Genomic DNA, 24,586 nt, shown 5'->3' on the forward strand with positions numbered 1-24,586 from the left:
GAGAGGGGGTGTGGAAGCACAGCACAAGTGAACATATTTACCTCCTGAAATGACATCTTGCTTTAGATGAAATTACTGTACAATATTAGGACCTTTGTCATAATAAATTAATTATGCCCTCTGCAACATACATCTTAAGAGAGCTACTAATTGTGAGATTGCATTTTCTGAATCTTAAATTGATATAGATGTACTGTCACATCTGTAGAATATGCTGCATTGATTTTGTCTTCCTTATCTCAGACTGGGAAGTCAGGCAGCTAGTATAATTCCTGGTGTGTGTTTGTGGTCTTTCTGAATTGTTATCATTATCAATGTTATCTAAATTTACCAAACTTAGATCAAATCTTTTGTAGATGCCTTTGAATGAATTTATTTTAATATTGCGTAGGAGGACTTTTCACTAATTAGTGGTGATCTCACATTTGCAGAACACAAACTTCATATCCTTTATCAAAGCTATAGGGTTTGGTGTTAATGTGCTTTAATTATTTATGATCATGTATACATACATTGCAAAGTGGTGGCCTGCCTGCAGAAGATCACAAATCAGTCTTATATTTCTTTATTGCTTGGCAATGAGAAATGGATTTGTTTGTTTTTTTAACTAGATATTTAGAATTTAGAGGACATGCCCCACCAGATTTTTACTTTTTTAAGGTAGGTCAAATTTTGAACCTGAACAAGTTGATATTGTCCATTCTAAATGTGCTGAGAGCTGGAGTGGCGTTTGTTCATTTTGGTATGGCTATTTGCAGTTGAGAATTACTGGATTTAATTAGATGAAAGGCCTTGAAGTTTGAAACCTTTTTCTGCCTTGTTTACCTAGTCAATTATAATGTCCTAGTTACAGATTTATTATCATGAGGCAAACTTTCATGAGTAATAGCAATTGATTGATTTACAGAGTAGATTTACCAGAATGAGCCTGAAGTCTAAGGCAAAATGAGCCTTGTTTGCAGTCAGTTCAGGAAGATGACATTGCAGGAAACATTTACACAGGTACTGCAGGATATTTTCTCACTTAAACACACTTCCCATAGTGTGTCCTTCTGGCAGACTGCAAATTCTCTTCTGCAGTAGTTTGTGGCCAGTCACTTCACACGCTCCCTTAAGCCTGTTGCTGTGGTCTCTGATGTTCCTCCTGCACTCTGAGGTAGCTGATACACTGTACCTTGTCCTCTCTTCCTCATGTGCCCAGTCCTGATGCCATTTCCATTTTCTAAAATTAGTAACTAGAAGAGTTACTGCAAATAATTTTTCATGAGTAAATTTAGTCAAGTGTGACTGCTTATCGGTTTTTATTGCTTCCTCTGAATGTTCATGGCATTTGAGTTTTATTGGCATGAATATTCTGTAGGAAGTAAACATCAAAGTTTTTTTTTAATCTAGTGGAATTTTTAACTTGCCCATTACCTTGTATTGATGTAGTTGTGCCATCATTCTGTCAGGAACAGAGACAATTCAAAGTCCCCTAACAAATGGAAAGTAATTTCTCTTTTGTACAGAACATACTGAAAATTGATTTTGAAACCATAATGGGTGATATCAAAGAAAAATATCCAGTGCTTTTGGAACAGTAATCAATTAGAGGAAATCAAGATACACGAGCAGTTATTCCAAAATAAGTCAACCTACTTAAATGTTTGCTGCAAATTATTCGTTCCGTTTTGATCAATGTATTGTCGAAGCACCTAGGAGAGTATAGCTTTCTTGCATTTAAAAAAACCCAACCCAAACACCAAAACCACACTTCATCTCTAAATTACAGTTGTTTGGTACAGAGTAAGTAGTGTACCCTGCATGCTCACAATATAACCTGAAAGGCAGAGGTCTGCCCTTAGTCTGTGACCTGAGAGTTTTGAGGACTTGTGATGGCTGAGGCCTCTGCACAACACGGGTGCACCCACGGTTCCACGGTCCCCTCTGTGCAGCACCCCAGCATCTCTCCCACCCCTGCCTGGCGCTGCACTGCGCCTCGGTGCTCTCGCCTCCCTGGGGGCCCCGTGAGAGTGAGACCTGTTCCCTGCCTGCCCGCCCTCAGGGCCAGGAGCACTCATGCATGGGGCTGTCCCTTCAGGTTCTCTTTACCCGCTAACTCCTAATCCTGTTTTGCCACTTCACCAAAGACTTTTTGTAGGCGCACCTTTCCGATCACTCAGAGGGGGACTGAGGTTTGGAATCTTGTTTCTAATGCCCAAGTTGCTGTTACTCCATCCTGACTATTCGGGAGTTTCTGAACATCATTTACACCAGCACCAGCTTGCCCGTATTGGTATTTAAGTGCCACCAAGACTCCTTGTTACCTGCCTCTCACTCTCAGAAATGTTCTGGCTGTTTCATTTGCTTGCTTCTAAAATATCTGCCTTTACCTGCTTTTGCTCAAAACTTCTGCTGGCTTTCCAATTCCCTCTTCTAAGCCTTGTACTGACTTTTCATTAGGCTTCTCTGGGGGAAATAAGTCATGACCAAAATGTATTAACTCAGCAGTTAGGCAGGCTTAACCCAGCTTTCAACAATAGCTTCAAGTATGTTTAATACAGCCCTCTTTGCCTACCGGTTGTCTTAAAGTTACCATAGGTAAAATTTTTTTGAAAGGGTTTTAAAATGGTTGTTTAGCATTTTATTCCAAAATGAAGCTCAAGAGAAATGGAAAGGTCTTTTGGATTTTTTTTTTTTTTTTTAATTTGTGGAATAGTCAAAATTAAACTTTGGCATTTGACATCATCTGTGTGTCTTTTGGTTGAACCTAGTGTCAAGGTGTCCTGCTGATACCTTTATAGAGAGACAGAAGCATCTAAATGTCATTTATAGACCTGGGCATCATCTTTTTTTTTCTTACTTAAGTGATAAGCCTACAGTTAGGCACCTAAATATTTTGTGGGCTTGACTAGTGGATAGGTAGAGGGGTTGAAGGGGAAGGAGGGAGGGAGAAAGGATGAGTGAGTTCCTATAGCAATATTTGATATTTGGATGGGAGAAGTTATTTCCTTTTTATTTAAATATCAATTGACTTATCTGTCTTCTGAAGACAGGCAAAAATCATGCAGTTCTGGAGTATAGGATGCTGCTGAGACACCAAACACATTGTCACGTAAAGTAAGCATGAAGTGGATCACTGAAGAGGGCCTCCCATTCTCTATAGGGGTTATGGCTTGCCCTTGTGTGTCTCTGTGCTATGAACCGTAGCATCCTTGTTGGAATTGAGAGAAACCTTTGCTCTAATCAAGAGAGCATTGCTCTTAAACCACCCCACAGACATGTCTATTGTTTTGCTTGCTTTCAGTCTTACCTCTTCAGCTGAAATACTGAGCTGAAGAGGAATAGCTTGTCCCTTGTGATCTGTCTACACCCATCTGCAGGAATCCCCGGACAGTGAGGGAGCCTCCCCCATGGTGTTCCTTTTGATGCTTTTGTCATCTTGCTATAAGTAGCATCAGCAGAGCATTTGCAAGTTACTATGCCAAGTCTGATTTACCAAAAAAAAAAAAAGCCACCAAAAATTATTTGAATCCCAAAGACCATTCTTTTTAAAGTGGGGTTGAACTGGGAGCTATACTTAGAATGAAGTGTTTGAAGAAGAAATCCAGTAAAAGAGGGCTGTCCATCTTTCCATTCATGTCTTCATTAGATGTTGCTGAGTGACAGTAAATAGCCCTGCAGTGTGTCAGCTTGTTATTAAGTTGAATGATAAACTGTAAAACTGAATTAAAATATCTGATGCTGTTGCTTGTTTTGTGTATTTCAAGGGTCCCAAAGGTGAAGCAGTTGGTTCTATAACTCAGCCATTGCCTAGCAGTTACTTGATCATCCGAGCCGCTTCAGAATCAGATGGTAAATAGATATTTCAGTGTTCTTCCACAGTGACAGCAGTTAGTTATTGGAAAGAGATTATTTCAGTTGTCTTACCATGTCTTATTACAGCACTGTGATTGCAGTTTAATCATTGTTAAGGTTCCACCTTAACTTAGTGCATTCAGTTGTGTTTGGTACTAGTACTTTTTTCATGGTTATTAAAGGAAAATCTTGACCCGAATAAACTGTCATTCAACTCCTTGCAGTTCCCTGTGATTTTAACTATATTAATGTATGTCTAAATACTCGAGCTAGTTCATTTCTAAAATGCTAATGTGGACATACTTTCTTTCTAATGAAAGCATTTGTGTATTACAAAGTCCAGCAGTTGCACAGAGTTCTAGTGGTAAGAATTCCTTCAAAGTAGAGTTTTGTAACACCCTTCCTTACTGGGCAGGTGGTGGTCAGTATCAGTGCAACCAGCTTCAGAGGTTACAATGTGGAAATAAAATTTAAGACTGTGGTGTAACCTTTTTAGAAGTTGTGTTCCTTCTACTTGTTAATTAAGCATACCCCTGCAGACTTTTAAAAATAGGACTGGATTTGCTTTTTGTATTGGAAAATAGATTAGACACATGGAAATGAAGAAATAAGGAGTGGAAAGAACACACAAATTTGTTTAGTTGCTTTTTGCCAAAAATTCTGAATGTCTGATATTTTATATCGAAATGGCATTTATATGCTATCATTATAGTTCCTTTTCCACATTGTTATTATATTATGTGAGCAAATTTTGCCAACTGATGCAGTTACTTAGTCTTCAAAACTAGAGCAGGGCTGCAGGCAACTTTGGAGGAGTTCAACAGTCAGGGCCTGGGTGGAACCATACTTGCATTAAGGGAGAAATGCTGGAATATGATCTAACAGAATCATGATTTACTTTGCTTGTCCTGAACCCTGAAGCATCCCTTGTACCAGAGCTGGGTAGTTCTGGGTTGCTTTTGTGTCCCTACCAGATTATAAAATCCAATGCATGTAACGTGGAACAACTCTGAAGTGTGTCTTCAAAGACAATGTAAGCAGACCCAAAAGGATTGTGAAATTAGGAAATGGAAGTTGTATAGTTCGGTTAAATCCTTAATTTTTAGTCTAATAATAAATTTGTCTTCAGGGAGGTGTTGGATGGATGCTTTGGAGCTGGCACTGAAATGTTCAAGTCTGCTTAAACGTACAATGATTAGAGAAGGTAAAGAACATGATTTGAACTCTTCAGCAGACAGTACTCACGTCTCTCTCTATGGTCTGCTTCGTGCAAACAACTTGCACAGTGGAGAAAACTTACCGTAAGTGAATCAATTACTAAATCTCATTGTCCATTTAGCAGAACCTTGTAGTGATAACTTCTCCACAGGGAGAATGTCTTCCTAAGATTGCCATTCTTTTTGCTCCTGAATTCTCTTTATATACCTTATTCGCACTGTGTTTTATATTGTATGTGGATAAAACTAAAAAATCTTTTTTCAAAGTGGATACAGAGGAAAGTTTGGCCCAAGGAACTCAAAGTTGAGTATCACACCAGTAAGTAATCTGTTAAGCTGTTAAAAGTTTTAATTTTTTTGTATCTTGAAATTGGTCTCTTCTTAGCTTCACCTGAAAATAAGAAATTTAGTACATGTGACAAGGGTTGAAAGATGTGAATATAAGTTGCTGTTCTTTGGTTAGAGAAATGAATAATCCTATCGTTATTTAAATGGTTTCATCATGTCTTGGCTTTGAATCATCAGATGGATGAATAATGATTCAGTCACCCTATTATTATATTAAATGCAAAAAATTTGAAATTATCTGGTATCACCTGATATCTAATGTCTGAGTGGCCTTGCGTAACTCTGTTTATTTCAATAAATACTTTCAGCCAGACTTTTGGAGGCATAAGCTTTTGTGGAAATATTATTAAACAAGCACGGCGAAAGAATGGTGTTTTCAATTGTGGTACCAAAGTGCATTAGAAAATATGGAAGATTTATGCCTTTACTTGTAATAATTGGGTCTGAAGCTTAGCAGTATGCACAGTTTCTCTCAGTTATCTTCTACCAATTTGATGTACTTTCAGGTGGATGTAAATTTATTTCAAATAATTCCTCCTACCCATGGAGATTTAGCTGCCCATCTGTCTTTTCTGGGTGGACAAGAATTTTGTATGGCTGTTAAGAGTATGCTCCTGTATGGGAGACAGAGAACTTGGACTGGGAGAAATACAATTCTTTCTGGCATAGATAGTCTGAGAAAAGAACAGAAAAGGCAAATTATTGCCCCTGGCCCAGATTCAGGGCCCTATCCATACACGCAAGCAGGCTCAGCTACAGTTTTTCTTCTTCTGTTGTGTCGTGAAAACAATAAAACTGCTGTGTACAGTTCAGCTGGAGATGGGTACTCATGAATAGTAGTTTAATATCAGCAGCTGGCCCAGATTGCAATCACAGCAATTAGCTGCAACTGTTAAGTCTAATTAAGACTAATGGTTTAATTAAGTAGATATTTGAATATAGCATATTCTAAAAGTATTCAGTGTGTTTAACCATCTAAGCAACAAAACCTGCAGGCTTAGTTTTAATGGAGTTGGAAGGAGAGAGAGAAGAAAGATGAAAGCAATTTTAGCTTCAACTGAGAGCTAGCTTTCTTAAGTACATTAATAGCAAGAGGAGGTCCAAGGAAATTGTTGGACTGGTACTTGTTGAAGATGATCGCCTGAAAAATAGGGATGAAGAAAAAGCAGAGACATTCACTGCTTTTTTTTCCCTCAGTCTTTAATAATACTAGTAGATCTTGGACTGCCTGATCCTCTGAGTTGGTGGGCCATGAGTGTGGGAACAGTGACTTTCTATTTGTGGACGCTGAAATTGTAAGAGACCAGTCGTAGCAGCTGAATATTCATAAGTCCGTGGGGCCTGATGGGATTCATCCTGGAGTACTGAAGGAGCTAGTGGATGTTATGGCAGAACCCCTCTCAATCATCTACCAAAGGTCTTGGGAGACTGGGGAGGTCCCTGCTGACTGGAAGCTAGCCAACATTATTCCAATTTACAAGAAGGGTGTCAAGGAAGACCCAGAAAACTACAGACCTGTTAGTCTAACCTCAGTACCTGGAAAAATTATGGAGAAGATCATACTGCGTGCTATTGAAAGACATTTAAAGAACAGTGCAATCCTTGGGCACAGTCAACATGGGTTCACAAAGGGAAAATCCTGTTTTAACTAATTCGATATCTTTCTATGATAAGGTCACCTGCCTAGTGGATGAAGGGTAGGCGGTAGATGGAGATTTTTCTGGATTTTAGAAAGGCTTTTGATACTGTCGCTCACAGCACCCTTCTGGACAAATTGTCAAGCTGTGAGATGAGCAGATTCACAGTGCGTTGGCTGAAGAACTGGCTGAAGGGCAGGGCTCAAAGGGATGTAGTGAGTGGGGCTACATCTGGCTGGTGACTGGTCACCAGCAGTGTTCCTCAGGGTTCAGTCCTAGGGCCTGTTCTGTTCAGTACTTTTGTCAGTGATCTGGATGCAGGAGTTGAATGCACCATCAGCAAGTTTGCTGGTGATACCAAACTGGGAGGTGCTGTTGACTCTCTTAAGGGATGAGAGGCCTTGCAGAGGGATCTAGATATATTGGAGCATTGGGCAATCATCAATGGCATGAAATTTACTAACAATAAATGCTGGATTCTGCACCTGGGACAGAGTAACACCAGACACAAGTATAAATGGCAAGAGGAGTGGCTGGGGAGCGGCCCTGCAGGAAAGGATCTAGAAGTGCTGATTGGCAGTAGGCACAATATGCAATGTGCTCTGGCAGCCGAGAGGGCAAACCGCATCCTGGGGTGCCTCAGGCACACTATAACCAGCCAGTCAAAAGAGGTGATTATCCTGCTGTAATCAGCATTTGTGCAGCCTCACCTTGAGTACTGTGTGCAGTTCTAGGCCCCTGTGGTGGTTTAGTCCCTGCCGGGGTCTGAGACCACGCGGCCGCTGCCCCTCCCCCACAAAGGGAGTGAAATACAAAGCCCCGGGCTGAGATAAGGAAAGGTTTAATACAACAGTGCAACAGCAGCACAACAAACAACAACAGTAACAATAACAGTAACAGTGATAACAATGAACAGGGCAAGATATATATACCGATACAGCAGTGAGAGGACCGGCTGCGTCAGCCACGCAGATCACCGATTCTTCCCGCGCTCTGGCACCCGGATGTGACGTCAGCATGGTATATGAATAACCTGGCTAGAGCTTCCCCCCAGCTGCTGGGGAAACTTAACCGTATCCTGGCTAAACCAGGACATACCCACAATTTTAAAAGGATTTAAAGGTCCTTGAATGCATCTGGAGAAGGGCAACAAAGCTGGTGAAAGGGCTGATAGGCATGTTCTGTGAGGAGCGGCTGAGGACTTTGGGTTTGTCTAGTTTGGAGAAAAGGAGGCTGAGGGGAGACCTCACTGCTCTCTCCAGCTTCCTGAGGAGGGGAAGTGGAGATGGAGGTGCTGATCTCTTCTCCCTGGTATTTATTGATAGGATGCGTGGGAACGGTTCAAAGTTGCACAAAGGGATGTTTAGACTGGCTATTGGGAAGCATTTCTTTACGGAGAGGGTGGTCAAACACTGGAGCAGGCATCCTAGAGAGGTGGCCGATGTCCCAAGCCTGTCAGCGTTTGAGGCATTTGGACAATGCCCTTAGTAAGGTGCTTTAACTGTTGGTCAGCCCTGAGGTGGTCAGACAGTTGGACTAGAAGACTGTTGGTCCCTTCCAATGCAACTATTCTAAACTTGGTGCATTTGACATTTCAGTGAGAAGAACACCTCCTATATGTTTCCAGTGAAGCTAGTTTGACATTGTTGCCAGATCAGGCTTGATACTGGCAATTTTAGTGTGTATTTTATTAAGATCCTGGTTTGGAAACATGAAGTTATTGTGTGAAGTTGAAGATTCATTTAGCCTTTATTTTTTGTAGGTTAAATGACAGTGAAATTGAAAGGCATCACTTTAAAGATCAAGATATGTACTCTGACAAATCTGATAAGGAAAATGACCATGACCACGAGGAATCTGATAATGATGGACTGGGGAAAAGCGAAGAAAGTGATAGCGACACATCGGAGCGACAGGATGATTCCTACATTGATCCAGAACCGATTGATATCAAGGAAACTACTTACTTAGAACAGAGTCATGAAGAACTTGGCGAGGTAAAAGTGCTGTTGATGTAGTGAGCAAGCAGCTTCTCCAAATAGAAAGTTATTTTAGCGGTCAGACTACATTTAAAAGCTGACTTGCAGGATTGGCTTTCATGTTTTCAGCAATAGTGGGGCGAAAAAGTTCTGTTCACCCATGTTCTGCTCTGCATTGCCACTCTTGTGCTTGTGTCTGAGATTTTGACAGAGATAATAAGATTATCTAGAATATTGCTCAACAGAAGGTGCTTGGTTTGAAAGGGCCACCTGCAGCAGCAGTTGACCATGTCTACCTGTCCTTTTGTTGTTATTTCTATTTGTTTTTTATTATTTTACTCCTGTATTTTTCTTCAGGTAAAATTCTTCCAAGCTGAAGATTTTAATGCAAGCTGACACCTCTTTTTCTACTGCAAGCAAGGCATTAAGCAGCCTTGGGGTCTGCAGAATTCAGTGGAAGGCTTGCTCTGTTTCTGATGTCACCTTGCATTCTAGTATGATGCCCCAGAGCTGCCATTCCACTTCTGTAGGTTGTCTTACATATCTACACAGGCAAATATATCAGGGATTTGTGTGTTTTACTTGCTATAAAAATACCAAGAATTTAGTGACAGAAATTTAGATGAGCTTTTTCCCAAATCTTACCATTCTTCTCAAGCGATAACTCTGAGATTTTTTTTTTTTCCATATCTAGAGGACATAAATACGTTGAGCTTTATGCTTTCTAGTATTTTTTCTAGAAGAAGCAGTATTTTAGGAAAAGTTGAGTTGACAACAAATTCTTGAGTATGCATTTTGGAACTCTTCTGGAAAGAGGGATGCTTATCCTTCAACCTTTGCTTTTGATTTCAGAAACTGTAAGGAAGAGTACCTCCCCTCTTCTTGGACAGAAAGGAGCATATTGGACTGTGACTGCTGGTTTTGCTCACTTACCCCTAAGTAGTGGTTTTCTTTAAGGAAAACCACCGATACTGTTCACTGGTTGAGACAGTGAAAAGCATAAATATGGCAGCTTTCATGGTGGAGAAAAGATGGTAGAATGAACAGCCCTTTGCTATGTAATTCCTGCACGTGAGAACACAGGGTAATGTACTTGATGCCTAGGGAGAGACTAAGGGAAGAGGATATCTGAACAATGTTCTACCTCAAACTTTTCTGGTTTAGGGCTGATGGAAACAAATGCAGTTTTTAATGCTGAATAGTATATCTATCATACTTCATGTATTGTAAGTGTATTCAGAGAAACTTTATTTTTCTCCCACAGTTGCTTGAGCTTCCATGACTGGTTCATTTTAAGTATCCATTTTCCATTCTCATTGCATCCTTAGAATGTGTTGACCTGTCTTCTGGAGGATTGTTTTCTTTCTCCTTTCTTTAAGCAGTTTTTTGTTCATCCTAGGCAGGGGAGGCTGCTCAGACAGAAGTAGTATCAGAAGAAAACAAAAGTCTGATTTGGACACTACTGAAGCAAGTCCGGCCAGGAATGGACTTGTCCAAGGTTGTACTGCCTACATTTATCTTGGAACCTCGTTCTTTCCTGGACAAGCTGTCTGATTACTACTATCATGCAGACTTTCTGTCTGAGTGAGTCAGTCTTATCTCTGGTTTTCATTCTTTTAATTTTTTAAATTAAAATAGGGTAACGGTGTATACTGAAACATTTGATCCGGTCTTCTTAAAGAACATTGTAGACTGCTTAGAGTTGAAACGTTTGTCTGACAGTGTATCAGTCATCACATATCCTTGTTTTCAGAAATAAACTGCCTGAGAGCTCATATGATACATCTTGATGTTTCTTAGTAATTTAATAGCAATTGCATTGCAGACATTTCTGGTTTAGCTTTTGGAGACTGGTTAAAAGACTTCTCAAAATTTTTTGTTTCTCTAGGAGGCATATTTAAGATGGTAAAACAGTACCAGTTAGCCTTTTTTATACAGTGTTAAGTTCTATTCCGATTTATAGTTGACTGCTCAAATGCAGCTAATAAATTAAAGACTGTAAATTGAAATATTATTCAACTCTGAGCTCTGTGCATGAGTAGGCCAGTTCTCCAAGTAGCATCTTATAAATGGAAGAACTTCAGTGGGGGTGGAAGAGTATTTAATGTTACAAAGAACAGACTCAATTATGGAAGTACCATTTCTGATTTTTTGTTTGATTTCTGTTTTCAGATAATTATTTTAAAACTTTTGAATTTGATGCAATCAGGCTGAAAGTTTTACAGTACTTCAAATCACAAAACTTTTGTTTTAGTCAGCTCCTAGATTCAAGATGTATCACATTGATTGATAGCATATTATAACTGAAACAATGCTGGTATTTGATCTGTGTTCTGTTTGTCTCTCAGAGCTGCTCTTGAAGAGAATGCTTACAACCGCATGAAAAAAGTAGTGAAGTGGTATTTGTCTGGATTCTACAAAAAGCCAAAGGTATCCTCTCACATATTATTTTGCCTTTACTTTGGTCATTGTGTCTGGTTTGAGGGCTTAGGGATGTGCTGGAATAAGTTTTTCTTTTTAAATTGTATTGTTCTGCATTTTTGAAAAGCAAGGTTAAGCTTTTGTTCTTTACACAAATGCATCATGGACCTTTTTGGTCCCTAGCCATATTTAAAATAGACTATCTTCAATAGCTTTTTTCCTTTGGAGTAGAAGTTGAACTAAACATTTTGTGATAAAGTTGAGCAGGTCTGTGTTTACCATTCTTCAGTGATAACATGCTGCAGTTGGAAGATTAATATTTCCACTACTTCATTTAGCTTTACACTAAATACTGTTTATAGTAATGTTGGTGGGAAACAGTATTGAAAGAAGAAAGTACTTATTACCTAACTTCAGACAAAAGGTCTGTAATCACTCTCCTACAAAAAAAATCTTAGAATCTGTTTGTCCTTATGTGTAGCCTGGAATAGTTCAGCAGATATACTAAACCTATGCCAATTTCCTTAGAATGAAGAGCAGAGTAACTGAGCATAGTATTCAAATGATGCAATCAAGTACAATGTACATAAGCTTATATATTAGGATTGTATTTTTTTTTTGTGTTGTGTCTTCAGTGACAGACTGATAAAGTGTTTTGTGAGTTCTGTACCTGCATTGTATGGTTACTTTCTCTTGTATTTCTGTTTAGGGACTGAAAAAGCCGTACAATCCTATACTTGGTGAGACTTTCCGCTGCATGTGGATTCATCCAAGGACGAACAGCAAGACTTTTTACATTGCAGAACAGGTGGCTGCAACAACCAGAAAAATACTGTTAAGAAAAACAAATGCATTGCATTTCCATGGTAGCCAAAAGATGTGGTAGTTTCATAAAATGTATTTAAATCTATGAATAGTATCCTAAAAGCTCTCCTGGTGAGCAGTTTTTTTGCAGATGTCTCTTAAGTGTGTCTTCCTAGAGAGACAAAGGTGTTTCTAGCATTTCTGTTCCCTCTTCCTCCAGTAAAAGTCAGGTGCTAATTTTCTTAACTATTGAAATACAATAAGTGTTTGCGTGGTCTTTATGTCTAAAGATTATAGTCATATTTCACATATATTAACTGTGTTCTATTATGTGCAGCTTGAATTTTGCATTCTGTCATTACTAGATCAAGGTTTATACTATATTGCATGTTCTTCTTTGGTTTTTTTTCAAATATGTGGATTTTTTTCAACAGGTATCGCATCATCCTCCAATATCTGCCTTCTACGTTAGCAACCGCAAGGATGGGTTTTGCCTTAGTGGTAGCATTCTGGCCAAATCAAAATTCTATGGTAAATAATGGGGGTTTTTGTTGTGCCTTTATTGAGGAGTATAAAATTGGTGCGGATGAGCTGTGTTCTGTGGAAAAAAGGCAGCTGTTAGAAGAATCAGGGGTATGATCATTGTGTTATCCTTTTCTTACAAAGTTTTTGCTACTGGTCTTTGGAATTTTAATTTCTATTTTTGGAGTATTTTAATTTTTAATTGGAGTCACTGTGTATTGTAGGGGATTCACTAGACAGGATAGATTGCAATGCTAAATATGCTGATGTTCTTCACTTTATTGCTCAGTTATTAGGAAATGTTGACTTTGTGTTGCAGGGTGACAAATATGATTTTCTGTCTTTGGATTTCAGGGAATTCATTATCTGCCATACTGGATGGAGAAGGACGGCTAACATTCCTAAATAGGGGAGAAGATTATGTAATGACAATGCCATATGCTCATTGTAAAGGTAGTGAGTTTTTTCATTCTTTAGGTGGCAAAGTTATGAGAACAGTAGTTTATTACTCTAAATAGTTCATTATTCTAAATAGTATACTGTGTTGGATCGAAGCTTGTCATCTGAGAAGAGTATTCTGAACATTGGCAACACTGGTAGCTCTAGGCTTCCACATATTTTACCAGGAGAAAAATACATCTGTTGTTTAAGCAATGATCTATTTTCATAGATTATTTCATAGATCCAATCATCTGCAATAAGACTTAAATACCACCCTTGCTAGAGCCAGAAGCATACACTGCCAAAGATATGTCTTAACCATATAATTTACTTAAATCTTTTTGTTTCTGTTTGGGTTATCTTATTTGGCAGAAAGATCATGCTTATCATTAGGAAAGGTCATCTGAAAAAATTATTTTTTTTCTCTGGCACAGACATGTTTAGTAATTGTGCCCAAAGAATTTAGGTTTTTTGTCTTGTTCAGTCACAAACGTTCATTTTATCTTTTTTTTTTCTCTTGCAGGAATTCTTTATGGCACAATGACCTTAGAGCTTGGTGGAACAGTCAACATCACCTGTGAGAAAACTGGCTACAGTGCAACAATTGAATTCAAACTCAAGGTTAGTAAATTCTGTGAGCGGGCACAAAAAGAAGAATGAGCATAATGATAATGAAAAAAAATATATTAGGTCACTCCTTAGATATGATCTAATTTAATATAATACTGAGTTGTCTTTTTGGAAACTGAGGAATTTTCACTTTAACTGCTACGTATCCAGCTATGTGTATCTAGCAAATAGTGATTTATTTAAAAAAAAAAAAAAGAGAAATTATCGCTTTTCTTAATGTATTCTTCTGGGTCTGAAGGTTTTGACTGAAACTTACAGTACTTTCTTCATCTCTGCTGATAAGAGATGCAAACATATTGCTAGCTGTATGAACAGCTGTAGTGGGGAAAAAGCAACAGTCTGTCTATCTCCAGCCCTGGCAACAGTGCGTGTCTAAAAGTGTAAGAACAGGCGAAGTGTTTAGGGATCTCATCAGTGGTTCAGATATTTTGTGTGTTGTTGTTAATATACCTTGGTGATTACTAATTCTCTAAAAGTGTTCAGGGTCTTTCAAAGTCCTGGAGAGTCCTTGGAGGAGAACTCAGACCCGGGTTTCCTTTTTCCATCCTGGATAAATTTAATTTGGTCATGACACCTCATATAAGATGATGCAAAGGCTTTGGCTAACATTTATATCAGTCTGATGCCTGGTGCTAAGCAACAGTTTACATAGACTATTTTAGGCAGCTGTGTGTGCTGTAGCAGCACCTCCCCACTCACAAAAGCTAAACAAAGGTTTCTAAACTACTTACAGATGGCTTGCACTTCTGAAAACTACATTTGCCATCCTTGAGGCAGAAACTGATTTAAAACTGAACAAAGAGTTGTTAAGAAGTGTGCACATGGAGAGGGAAACTGTATTCAGTTGAAATTGTAGGGGAAACATAAAAGTTACAAGGTGGTGTTAATTGATATTTTGCCTCATCAGCCCACTGGATACATGTGCAGACTATCAAAAAGGCTGAAGAAAATCCCTGGCAATCATTTTTGTTGATGCTACTCCAAGAGTTAATCTCTAGTAACAAATGGTGCTTGGTGAAGTGGTGAAATTAGTGTAGCAAATGACTTTTTTCTCCAAGATATCATTGTGTCGCTGTTTTCTGCATTATTTTCCATTTTCTTTCCACATTTCCTTTGCTCAGCAAATCTTTTAAGAAAATACAGCATGAGACAACAACTTACTGAGATTTTAGACTTCTTTTGGGGATTAAACAGGCAGAAGTTACAATATTAAAAGCCATCAGGGGCTGTTTACATCACATTTCATAAATGCACTTTTTTCCTTAACACTAAATATAAATGCAAAAATAATTTGCTATTAAAATAAACATGAAAGCATTTATTTTTGTTTTGCAGCCTTTTTTGGGTAACAACGACAGTGTTAACCAAATATCAGGGAAAATTAAGCTTGGTAAAGAAGTGCTGGCTATTTTGGAGGGTCACTGGGTAAGTAGTGAGTGATGGTATTTTATAAAATCTGGCTGATAGTTGAGACAGGTGAAAATAGCACTTAGTTGCAAAAAAGACTCAAGTTTAAAAGTTGATTAAGTACTACTTTTATAGAAAATATCTCTATAGTTTGTTTTCAAGAAATTATAGAATCAACATAGTGTTATTTGCAACTGTTAAAAGGTGGAAAAGTTGTGTACATTTGGGTAGTTCGTGAAGAAAATACATTTCAGCTTGTGAAATGTTTTTAGTATATTTAGTACTATGAAGAATTGTTATGCATGAAATGTTTAAACTTGTTTAGTTCTGGTGAGATGACCCTGGCACCAGTGGTTTTTGGCTGTCGTAGTGGTTCCATTGCATCTCTGTTCCAAATTAGAACTAGCACAGAGTGTAGAAATTGAATTTTAAAGTTAGCATATCTAATTATTCTTAACTACATGCATCCAAAAGAAAATAAATTCTCGTTACAGAAAACCCCTGCTTATTTCTCCCTTTTGCGTTATTTTGTCACTCTTTGAGATTATTACAATTAAGGTAACTGAATTATATATGTTACAGGACAGTGAAGTTACTATTAGTGACAAGAAGACAGATGTTTCAGAGACATTCTGGAACCCAACATCTGATATCAAGCAGCGTAGACTACCTAGATACACAGTGAAGTTTGAAGAGCAAGATGACTTTGAGTCAGAGAAGTAAGTTCACTTCAGAACCATGTGTAATTATTTTGCCAAAATAAAACTCATAATCTTCTCCAAATTATGAACGAATGTTATGGTTTGAACAAATTAGGAACAAAATAGGTTCCTTACCTTCCCATGTTTGCTGATACTAATCTGTAAAACAAGAAAGCAACACTGTTAAATACAAGTTCATTATTTACAAACCTTACAGTCATGGAGATTCTTGATGGAAATGTAGAAAAAACATATATTACAACATGGTAATATTCTGGTAAGAGCTCGATCCCTTTACTTATCCTCAGGGAGATGTTTGCAATTATTTCTGTCAACCAGATTGTAACTCTCTATATTGCTTGTTCGTCAGGCTTTGGCAGCAAGTGACAAGAGCAATAAATAACAAAGACCAAACAGAAGCTACTCAAGAAAAATACATTCTGGAAGAAGCTCAGAGAAAGAGTGCCAAAGAGAGGAAACTTAAAGGTGAAGAGTGGATGTGCAAGCTGTTCGATCAGGATTCAGTCACAGGAGAATGGCACTACAAATATGCTGAGTGAGTCCTGGAGTGCTTGTAACAAAAACTGTTAAATGGCTGGTAGTGTCGCTGAGCCTCTTGCTGTGGTTTCAGGAGCAAAAGAACTCGAATATATAGCTGAATTCAGGCTTGTGAAATGCACAATGCTACTTGATATTCTTATTCATATGTTTTAATTAAAATGTGTAATTTTTTAGCTGAACTTGGTAGGCCTTTCACCAAAGAGAGGATGTTAATATGTCATGTTGAAAAGGCAGTGATTGCTAATACAGGAAACCATGTTTCATGTAACCATTGCAATGGGCTTTTTCTTTTCTGTCTTTATGGTTCTGTGCCTCAGTGAATTCGTGCTGTGTTTTAGAGTTTCTTGGGCATGGCACTTTGGGATGCATTGTACTTTTGTTTTTTCCCCCAAGACTGACAGAGCAGCTACACAAATTTGTCCAGACTGGAAAGTATGGTCATACATATGGGCGTAACAACTGGAAATCAGAAAAGCCTGTGCCAAATTGAACTAAGCTGTTCAGTTTGTTATATGTTAAAATGACTCTGAGCGTAACAGGTTTACAGCAGTGGTTAACGCTGGGACCAGGTAGCTCAGCTCGGCTGTCAAACATGCCCTGTGCACATGAGTGTCTGTGGAGCTCTTTGTGTGATGATCTGGACTGGAGGGCGAAGATGCAGCTGCCTCTCCAACTGCTGGGATACATTCTGTGTTCTCACCAACTCTTGCAAGAGTCAGCTTGGAGCTGAGCCCTTTGCTAGGGATGGTTTTTCACAGAACACCCACATTCTCCTGATTCTTTTACAATACCTAGCACGCATCTATATTGCAAGGATTGTAAAAGTAAAATATCCAAAGATTGTATACTCTGAGTTAAGTAATTCTAAAGCCATTGATGCTGGAAGCATGTTCCCATGGCTAAACCTGGGAACCCTTCACCTTTCAGTACAAGAATGGCAATACTGGGGCAGTGGCCTAAGTGTATGTATAGGGAAGAGTACAAGAATCCCGTGTATTCTTCATGTTTCCAGCAAATTTGCAGCTCAGAGGTTTCCTGGGAACCAAGCAGGGATTCTGTCTGTTTAGCAACTCTCAACAGATCTATTTTTCATTAATTTCCTTGGTTTTCTCTTCAGTTTGTACAGACTTTCACCACACAAAACATCCTGCAGCAGGGAATTCCCCAACTACAGTAAAAGCTCTGTGAAACACCTTCTCTTGCTTTGAACCTTTTGGTGCTGTTGATGCCTCTTCCTGTTGGAAGTTGTGAATAGTCCATCTGAATTTACTGCCCATACTGTTGAACCCTGCATAAAACCACCAGGAAAAGTATTGCACTTGAAATCTGTTAGGCCTTAAAGCTGCAGGTGATAGTCTGTCTTGTTAATTGCGTTATTTCTTGTCTCCTTGAGGCCTTGTGGTTCAAGGATGTGCCACGGAAATTTTACAATGTGCTAGAAAGCAGTCTGCACTGTCAGCATTCCCTGGAAGAAACTTCTGTCTCCTTTTACACAATAATGCCGGCTCACCACCTGATCCATGTAGAGAGCAGTCTTTTACGCTGCTGTGAAAGCTGTGGCATTTGTTAAAGTATCTGGATTATGAATTTAGGCATCTGTCTTAGAGATACAAAACACCTTTGGGAGAGCAATGCCTTGTTCTTACCCAGTTACCTTAGATGACATTTGATTCAAGTCAGGTTAAGGTAAGATATAAATGCAGGTCTATGTTCACAACATCTGAAACAGCTACAAACGTTTTAAAGGCATACAGGAGGAGATGAAAGGAAATCCATGCTTAATCTACTCTCACTAAAGCTGCGCATCAGAAAGCTGACTTGCGCTTTCTATCCTGCAAAGGCTGTAATCAGTGGGGATGCTGGTCTTTGGCTGCTTGTTGTTCTCCAGTGAGCTGTGTGTCTTTTGCCTTTTTTTTTTTTTAAATTCTATATCAGCCTGTACTTGGAAAAGCAGTGTTAAAAGAACGAGCATAGCTCATTAGGGCCTCTTAAAACCAGTCTTGATTACCATTAGCCACTTCGGGATGAGAGCAGGTTTGAGGTAACTGATTCTTAACCTCTCCTTCCTAGGCATCTTTTAAAATAGAAGAAGAAAAAAAGCAGTTCAAAATAATAATAATTTTTAAAATCCCCTAATTTCCCTGTAGTTCTAAAATAATAACTGTACATTAAGCAGAAAACCTCTCCATGTTTGACAAATACGTTTCACTAGCCAGATAAATTCATAATGATATTGTTGGTTAATACAATAGCTTGTACTCTTACCAGCTGGCTGAGGGTTTGACCTGGACGTAAAGTTTATTTTTTGGCTCTCTTGGCTCTTCAGGTTAGGACTGCGGTATAGGTGGAAGATAAGATCACTTATTCCACGTCTGCCTTCTATATAGGGAGAGAGACCTTTAACCTGTTCATACTGAGTAGTTTCTGAGCAGGAAAATATTTCTTATTTAAATTGTTGTGGTATTAATCAATTATATTCACCTTGTCTAGTACCAGACCATGGGACCCTTTGAATGATATGATCCAATTTGAAAAAGATGGCACCATCCAAACAAAAGTTCGACATCGGACACCAATGGTATGTTCTGGTTCTGTGAGCAGGTGCAGCAAGATCCAGGGACTTGTATGTATTGCACTATGTGTATAAAGGTCATCAAAGCATTGGGAGCGATGGGAAATACTGTTGTTATCTTACAAAAATGTAATTTACCCAGTCCATAGCCTTTCACTTCTGTGTTGCATCCTAAGCGGTAGAGGTGACTTGACTGAATAGGAATATATAATAGACGAACTCAACAGTTTAATGTACATTTTCCCTTAAATGGGAAGATGCACAAACTTCAGACTGTTTATACATCAAACTTTTAACTTGGACTTCTATTAGATACTGTGCTTTTAACTATTGCTATTAAAAGGTGCTGCTTTGCTACAGTTCTGGTCGTCTGGAAATAATTCATAAGTTTATCAATCGTAGGTTAGTGTTCCAAAAATCAAACGAAAGCCAGCCAGTCAGAAGAAAGGAGAGTGTGGTTTCTCATCCCCGGAGCCTGATAACCAGGATTCCTCTGGGAGTGAAGGTAGGAAAAGATACCTTTGCATAAGGAAATAATAAACTGCCTTGACAGTGAAACAGTTCTGTAGTCACACACTCTTCTTAATTTTATGTTTGTATTATGAAGTAATGCATGCTTTAGATCGCAGTTCTATCCAATGTGAAGCACGTTCTGGAAAAACAAAAGGAGCAGAATGGCTTATGGTTTTAATTGCAAACTCTCCTGTCCTTTTAAACATCAGTATGTAGTGTCATAGACTTAAGCGATGCACATATTTAGTATGGGGGGAAAAAATCATGTTTGTAAACTCTTTTCTTTCTTAAAACAAGTTGAATGGTTCTAATTTGTTGATCATTATGTTGCTAGAAGGCAGATTTTTGCTGTTGATAGTGCTTGCAGAAATTAAACAATACAGTGTTTTAAGATATGTCAAGTGTTTAACTTGCTGTCCTATGCTATAGGTAACTGAAATAAAGCTTTGGTTTTCAATAGAAGCTTAGTTAAAAAACTCTCCCCTCATTTTTGCAACTGGTTTAGTTTGTCATTAGTACTTTGTTCCTTTTTTGACTTAGCAGTCACTTCTGTGAATTACATCTGGCTTTTGTATCTTTTTAGCGCAACTTCTGAAACATAATACAAGAATAAGGAAAAAAGGGGCAGACCTTGGTGAACTGCAGAGTGCCATTGAATCTATAAAGGAAACCCAGGAAGACATTAAGAGGTAGTACTAAACAAAATGCTTTAAAAGGGTTTAGAGAATACTAATTTTCTAGCTTTTTTCCCTTGGAGGCTGGTATGTATTTTTCTGCTATAGAGCCTTAATGTTTTTAAACTACCCTTCTTCCCAAATGTTGATTGCTTATTGATGTTTCATAATTTTCCTCAAAAATTGTCTTCTGCAGGGAGCCCTAACATACTAGAAAATGCCAAATTGTCTAGATTGTAATTTACAGTATATTATTTTCTATCTTACAGGGACATTATGGCTCTACGAAATAGAGTCACTTCTAATTCACCACCCATGGACTACCATTTCTTGCAGTTTAAGCACTATGTCTTCATTTTACTTGTGGTTCTGCTACAGCTTATCATTAATTTCTTGTTCAAATAGGAAGTATGAACAAGGGCCTTTCTGAGCTGGAATGATCGAACTGTTACTGGGGACCATATTTTAAGTTGGACTTTAAATGATGCAATATTATCTAAAAGAGCCCTGTAGCAACAACTTACAGAACTTTGCCTCAACGTCCATGGTTCAGAATCATACTCGTGTCTACCCAGTTGAAGTAAGAATTGTGTAAGTGCCAGTACACTCTTGCTCCTGGTGTGTGCCTCTGTCTCGCAGACATAAAACATCAGCCTTGTGTTTATTGCGTCATACGCTGTACTGATGAATCTTCACCACAGAATAGATGAACTTAAATATTCAGAGGTTAGACCCTGTAGGTAGGATGTGATTCCTGTTGTGGTAGAATGATAAACAAGCATACTTTGTTACATTTAAACTTACGATTTTTGTAACAAAGGAACTTTTGAAGTAGCCAACAGTTTTTGTAAATGGCGTTGGGTGTTTGGAAGTAAACTTCTGTTTAAAGTCAAACAAATACATTATTATACAAAGATCATGAGTGGTAGGAACTGGCAGGTAAAAAGCTCAAGTCTTTGGGAATTCTGCAATGTAATGTCCTTGATTTGTTTTGGAAGTACTAGTTTTTATCCTGAATTACTATAGTGGCTTGTACGCCAGCTGTTTTATTTTTATAGTTTTAAAACTTCAGATTCTTCATAAAAACATTCCTGCATCTACTGTACAGAGCACATTTTTAACAGTACAGCACCCGGGAAGGTACTGTCTTGGTCCACACTCTCTCATGAATTGCAAATGTCAAGGATTTACGGTATGTTTGTAAGTCTTGATAAATCTACAGCTTTGAATTTACATTTGTGTATGGCCATGTCACAGTAAGAAGACAGACTGCTGATGCCAGGACTCTTATTTTTGAAACAACATGTGAAGATGCAAAGGTGTGCTTAGTATGTAGCTGGAGTTGAACCTCCCAAAAGGCAGATGATGTAGAATTCGGGCACCGTCATGAGTTTACTTGCAAATGAAACGTGTGATTACAAGGGGAAGGTCTTCAGAAATTGTGGGATGGCTTACACCGCACATATCAGAGCAAATGAAAGTGAAACCCTAAGTCTTTGTTAAATTCCTCCTTACTGCAGTATATACTACCTAACAGAACACACGGATGCACCTATTCACTATGTGGTAGCCATACAAATTCATGTGAAGCTGAAGTTTCCATTTAAAACTAGGGTTTCTAACATTTTTTTATTTGAAGAAATATGTGCATGTATAGAACTTGTAAAATTCTAGCAAAAAAGTTTAGTGCCAGTGTTTATCTGGTGAATTCCATATGCCAGTCAAGCATACCAAGTCAAAAAGGGCTGTAGTATTGCAAAGGGCAGCCAAGTTTGTTTTCAGAGGATCCTCTCAGAAATCAAATCCATCCTGGGCAGTGGAACAGTTCAAAGGTCACATTTGGCTTTTTGCCATGGCCCAGTTATCCCTCTGCCTTGGGCAGCCTCCCTGACTCTCCAGGTGATCTGCCTTTCTGTGCTGCATCAGTCTCACCAGTATTTAGTGAAAATACTATTTACTTGTTGTTTAACGGTCTAGCTCGTATATTCCTGTGGCTGACACCTTCAGACACCTCCCCTTCTCTTTTACCTTTCCCCTTTTTTGGGCCTAACCTATGTAAAAGTTTATTGCTTAAGCAGTCAACTTCAGCTTATTTCTTACAGCTTCATATTTAGCATAGTTTGGTCTTGAATCATTTTCTGGAATGTGGTACCTTAACCAAAGTGGTCTTGTATCTGTGGGCAAGACCCAACTTGATTGGACTTCCATTATATCTGTAGCTGAGGAGGTAAAATATGTGAATGTAGGAAGTCCCTCTGTAAGAAAAGAAAAAAAAATCCGTAAATTAAGTCTGAACAGAAGCTGAAGTTGTTAGCCATGTATAAAATGGCATAAAGCATGCAGAATATTATTGCATTAATTTAATGTTCTCAGCCCAGAATTTGGCCATTCATTATCGTGTTTAGATATCAAAGCTTCACCTTCCTTAAGATCTGTTACAAGCCTTTAAACAGACTCTGTACATGAGAGTAATACAAGAGGAAATGAGTGCAAATTTGGGCAATAACTTCAATCCCCTAAAATAATACTCTGCTAAATTTGTGATGCTGAAACTCTTGACTGATAGTTGCAAGCTTTTATCACCCTTGTACATAGAAATGTCCTTCTGCCCTTTCATGTTGAATTTTTTAATTGCTTCTGTTCAAGATCAGTTAATAACACAGTCTGCATGTGTTTTGACATGGACTGCGTGGTAGTAAGTGTGGATTTGACCCATCCATCTGGCTGGTGGCATGGCGTGGTACACGGACTGAACACATACTCCACATCTGAAATTCATGCTCAGCTCAAGATAAGTAAGAGACTTGAACAGAGCGAGACAAATGCCTGTGCTTATTTTCAACTTATTTTTTAGAGTTTAATTCTGTTATAAAAGTGGTTTTAGTGATGGTCCAGGAAGGTAAAGGATATATATGACAGAACTTTTTGAAAAGTAAAATTGCAGACTTCTGCTTGACTGTATTTGATAACTTCAATTCCAAAAAGTACATTGAAAACCTAGTAATTCCCATTTTGCTGGGTTTTGTACAAAGTTCCCTCATATGAATAGAACAAAGAAATTTCTTGCCTGATTTTTACAGTACAGCTGGTCACGGGCGTGTATGAAGCCTTTTCTTTAGCGCAGCACCATTGTCCTGTTTAACCATGATGATCTTGGATATTATAAACTTAAGACTGAATTCTGCACATACTTATAAAATTTGACTCTGCAGTTTGCAGACATTTTAGGGCTGTGGCCTCCTACTAGTTTTTAAAGTTTAGAACAGCACTTGTTTTAACATTTGATTTACAAATCTTTTGGTTTTTTTCTTATACAGGAAATATTTTCAGATTTTGTTACTATGTGGCTTTGTTGTTTTGTTTTTTCAAATGCACTCTTAAGCCTTTAATTTGCCATTTAGGAACAGATTGCCTAGTTAGGTAGAGATGACCTAAGGTAAGAAAAAGTAAATAATGCCATGTGAAATGTAGTAAGTATCAGTTTCAACAGTAGGTGATGTTTCTTGCATTTCACATGTTAATTCTTTTGAAATAGTTGACATTACTTAATGAGGGTATAGCCTCATTGTTTCCTCCCCCGATTAAATATCATAAACTACTTGAAAGGTTGTCCCGTAAAACGTAGTGATGGTGATTTCTTCCTTTTTTTGTTTGTTTGCTGCCCTCCTGTGCCTTTGGGAAATTTTTCTTTTGCTAGACTGTTTATGAAACAGACTTTGGCTTCAGTGTTTCATATGGTTTCTTAAAGGCTGTTACTTCTCCACTGTTTGTGTAAATAACATATACAAGGATTCTGTACATCTCTAAGTTTTAATTATTATTTCAAGGGTATCCTCAAATCACAGAAAATTTAGCAGGTATTCAAGTATTGTAAACAGTGCCTTCTTGATGGATTTCTTGCTGTTTTGAGACGTGTAAAGATTTGTCAAGTTTGTGCCATATGTAACATCTGACCTTTTGTGAGGGGTTTTGTGTTTGAAAACTAACTTTCCTGCTTAGTCAGACTCCGGGGGAAAAAAATATCAACCATTAAAACACATTAAATTATTCCCTCTTGTGACTGGTGCGCTATGCGTGGAGGATTTTTGGTTTTGATGTAATGAAGCAGCACTACTTTGTGACATTATGGAAATAGCCGTAACAAAGTAAGAACCTCACAGATTATTTCGGTTTATTATCCTTAACGCAGCTGCGCAGCGGCTCCTGGCTGCCGCTCCTGGAGCTGGCCCGGGCGCTGCCCGCTGTCACCGACCCGCGCCGCCCCTGCCCGGCCTTTCGCTTGACCAAGTGGGACAACAAGCCTTGATGACACTGCGTCCGTC

General features: G+C 38.5%; 1 protein-coding gene across 21 annotated transcripts in view; it reads left to right on the top strand.

Moving 5' to 3' along the window:
• Positions 1-24,324, top strand: part of OSBPL8 (oxysterol binding protein like 8) — a 95,281-nt gene extending 70,957 nt beyond the window's left edge. For all 21 annotated transcript variants that reach the window (XM_074827184.1, XM_074827186.1, XM_074827193.1 and 18 more), the window contains 16 exons: positions 3,750-3,834; positions 4,967-5,138; positions 8,802-9,036; positions 10,418-10,602; positions 11,367-11,448; positions 12,149-12,247; positions 12,678-12,774; positions 13,120-13,218; positions 13,730-13,827; positions 15,172-15,261; positions 15,826-15,962; positions 16,315-16,500; positions 18,996-19,083; positions 19,480-19,582; positions 20,174-20,279; positions 20,534-24,324. In XM_074827184.1, the coding sequence (XP_074683285.1) occupies positions 3,750-3,834; positions 4,967-5,138; positions 8,802-9,036; positions 10,418-10,602; positions 11,367-11,448; positions 12,149-12,247; positions 12,678-12,774; positions 13,120-13,218; positions 13,730-13,827; positions 15,172-15,261; positions 15,826-15,962; positions 16,315-16,500; positions 18,996-19,083; positions 19,480-19,582; positions 20,174-20,279; positions 20,534-20,669 (1,998 nt within the window). In that variant the 3' untranslated portion in view covers positions 20,670-24,324. The remainder of the gene's footprint in view (positions 1-3,749; positions 3,835-4,966; positions 5,139-8,801; positions 9,037-10,417; positions 10,603-11,366; positions 11,449-12,148; positions 12,248-12,677; positions 12,775-13,119; positions 13,219-13,729; positions 13,828-15,171; positions 15,262-15,825; positions 15,963-16,314; positions 16,501-18,995; positions 19,084-19,479; positions 19,583-20,173; positions 20,280-20,533) is intronic.
• The last annotated feature ends 262 nt before the right edge of the window (positions 24,325-24,586 follow it).

This window comes from Strix aluco, chromosome 5, assembly GCF_031877795.1.
Source record: "Strix aluco isolate bStrAlu1 chromosome 5, bStrAlu1.hap1, whole genome shotgun sequence".
In the NCBI taxonomy this organism is placed as follows: Eukaryota; Metazoa; Chordata; class Aves; order Strigiformes; family Strigidae; genus Strix; species Strix aluco.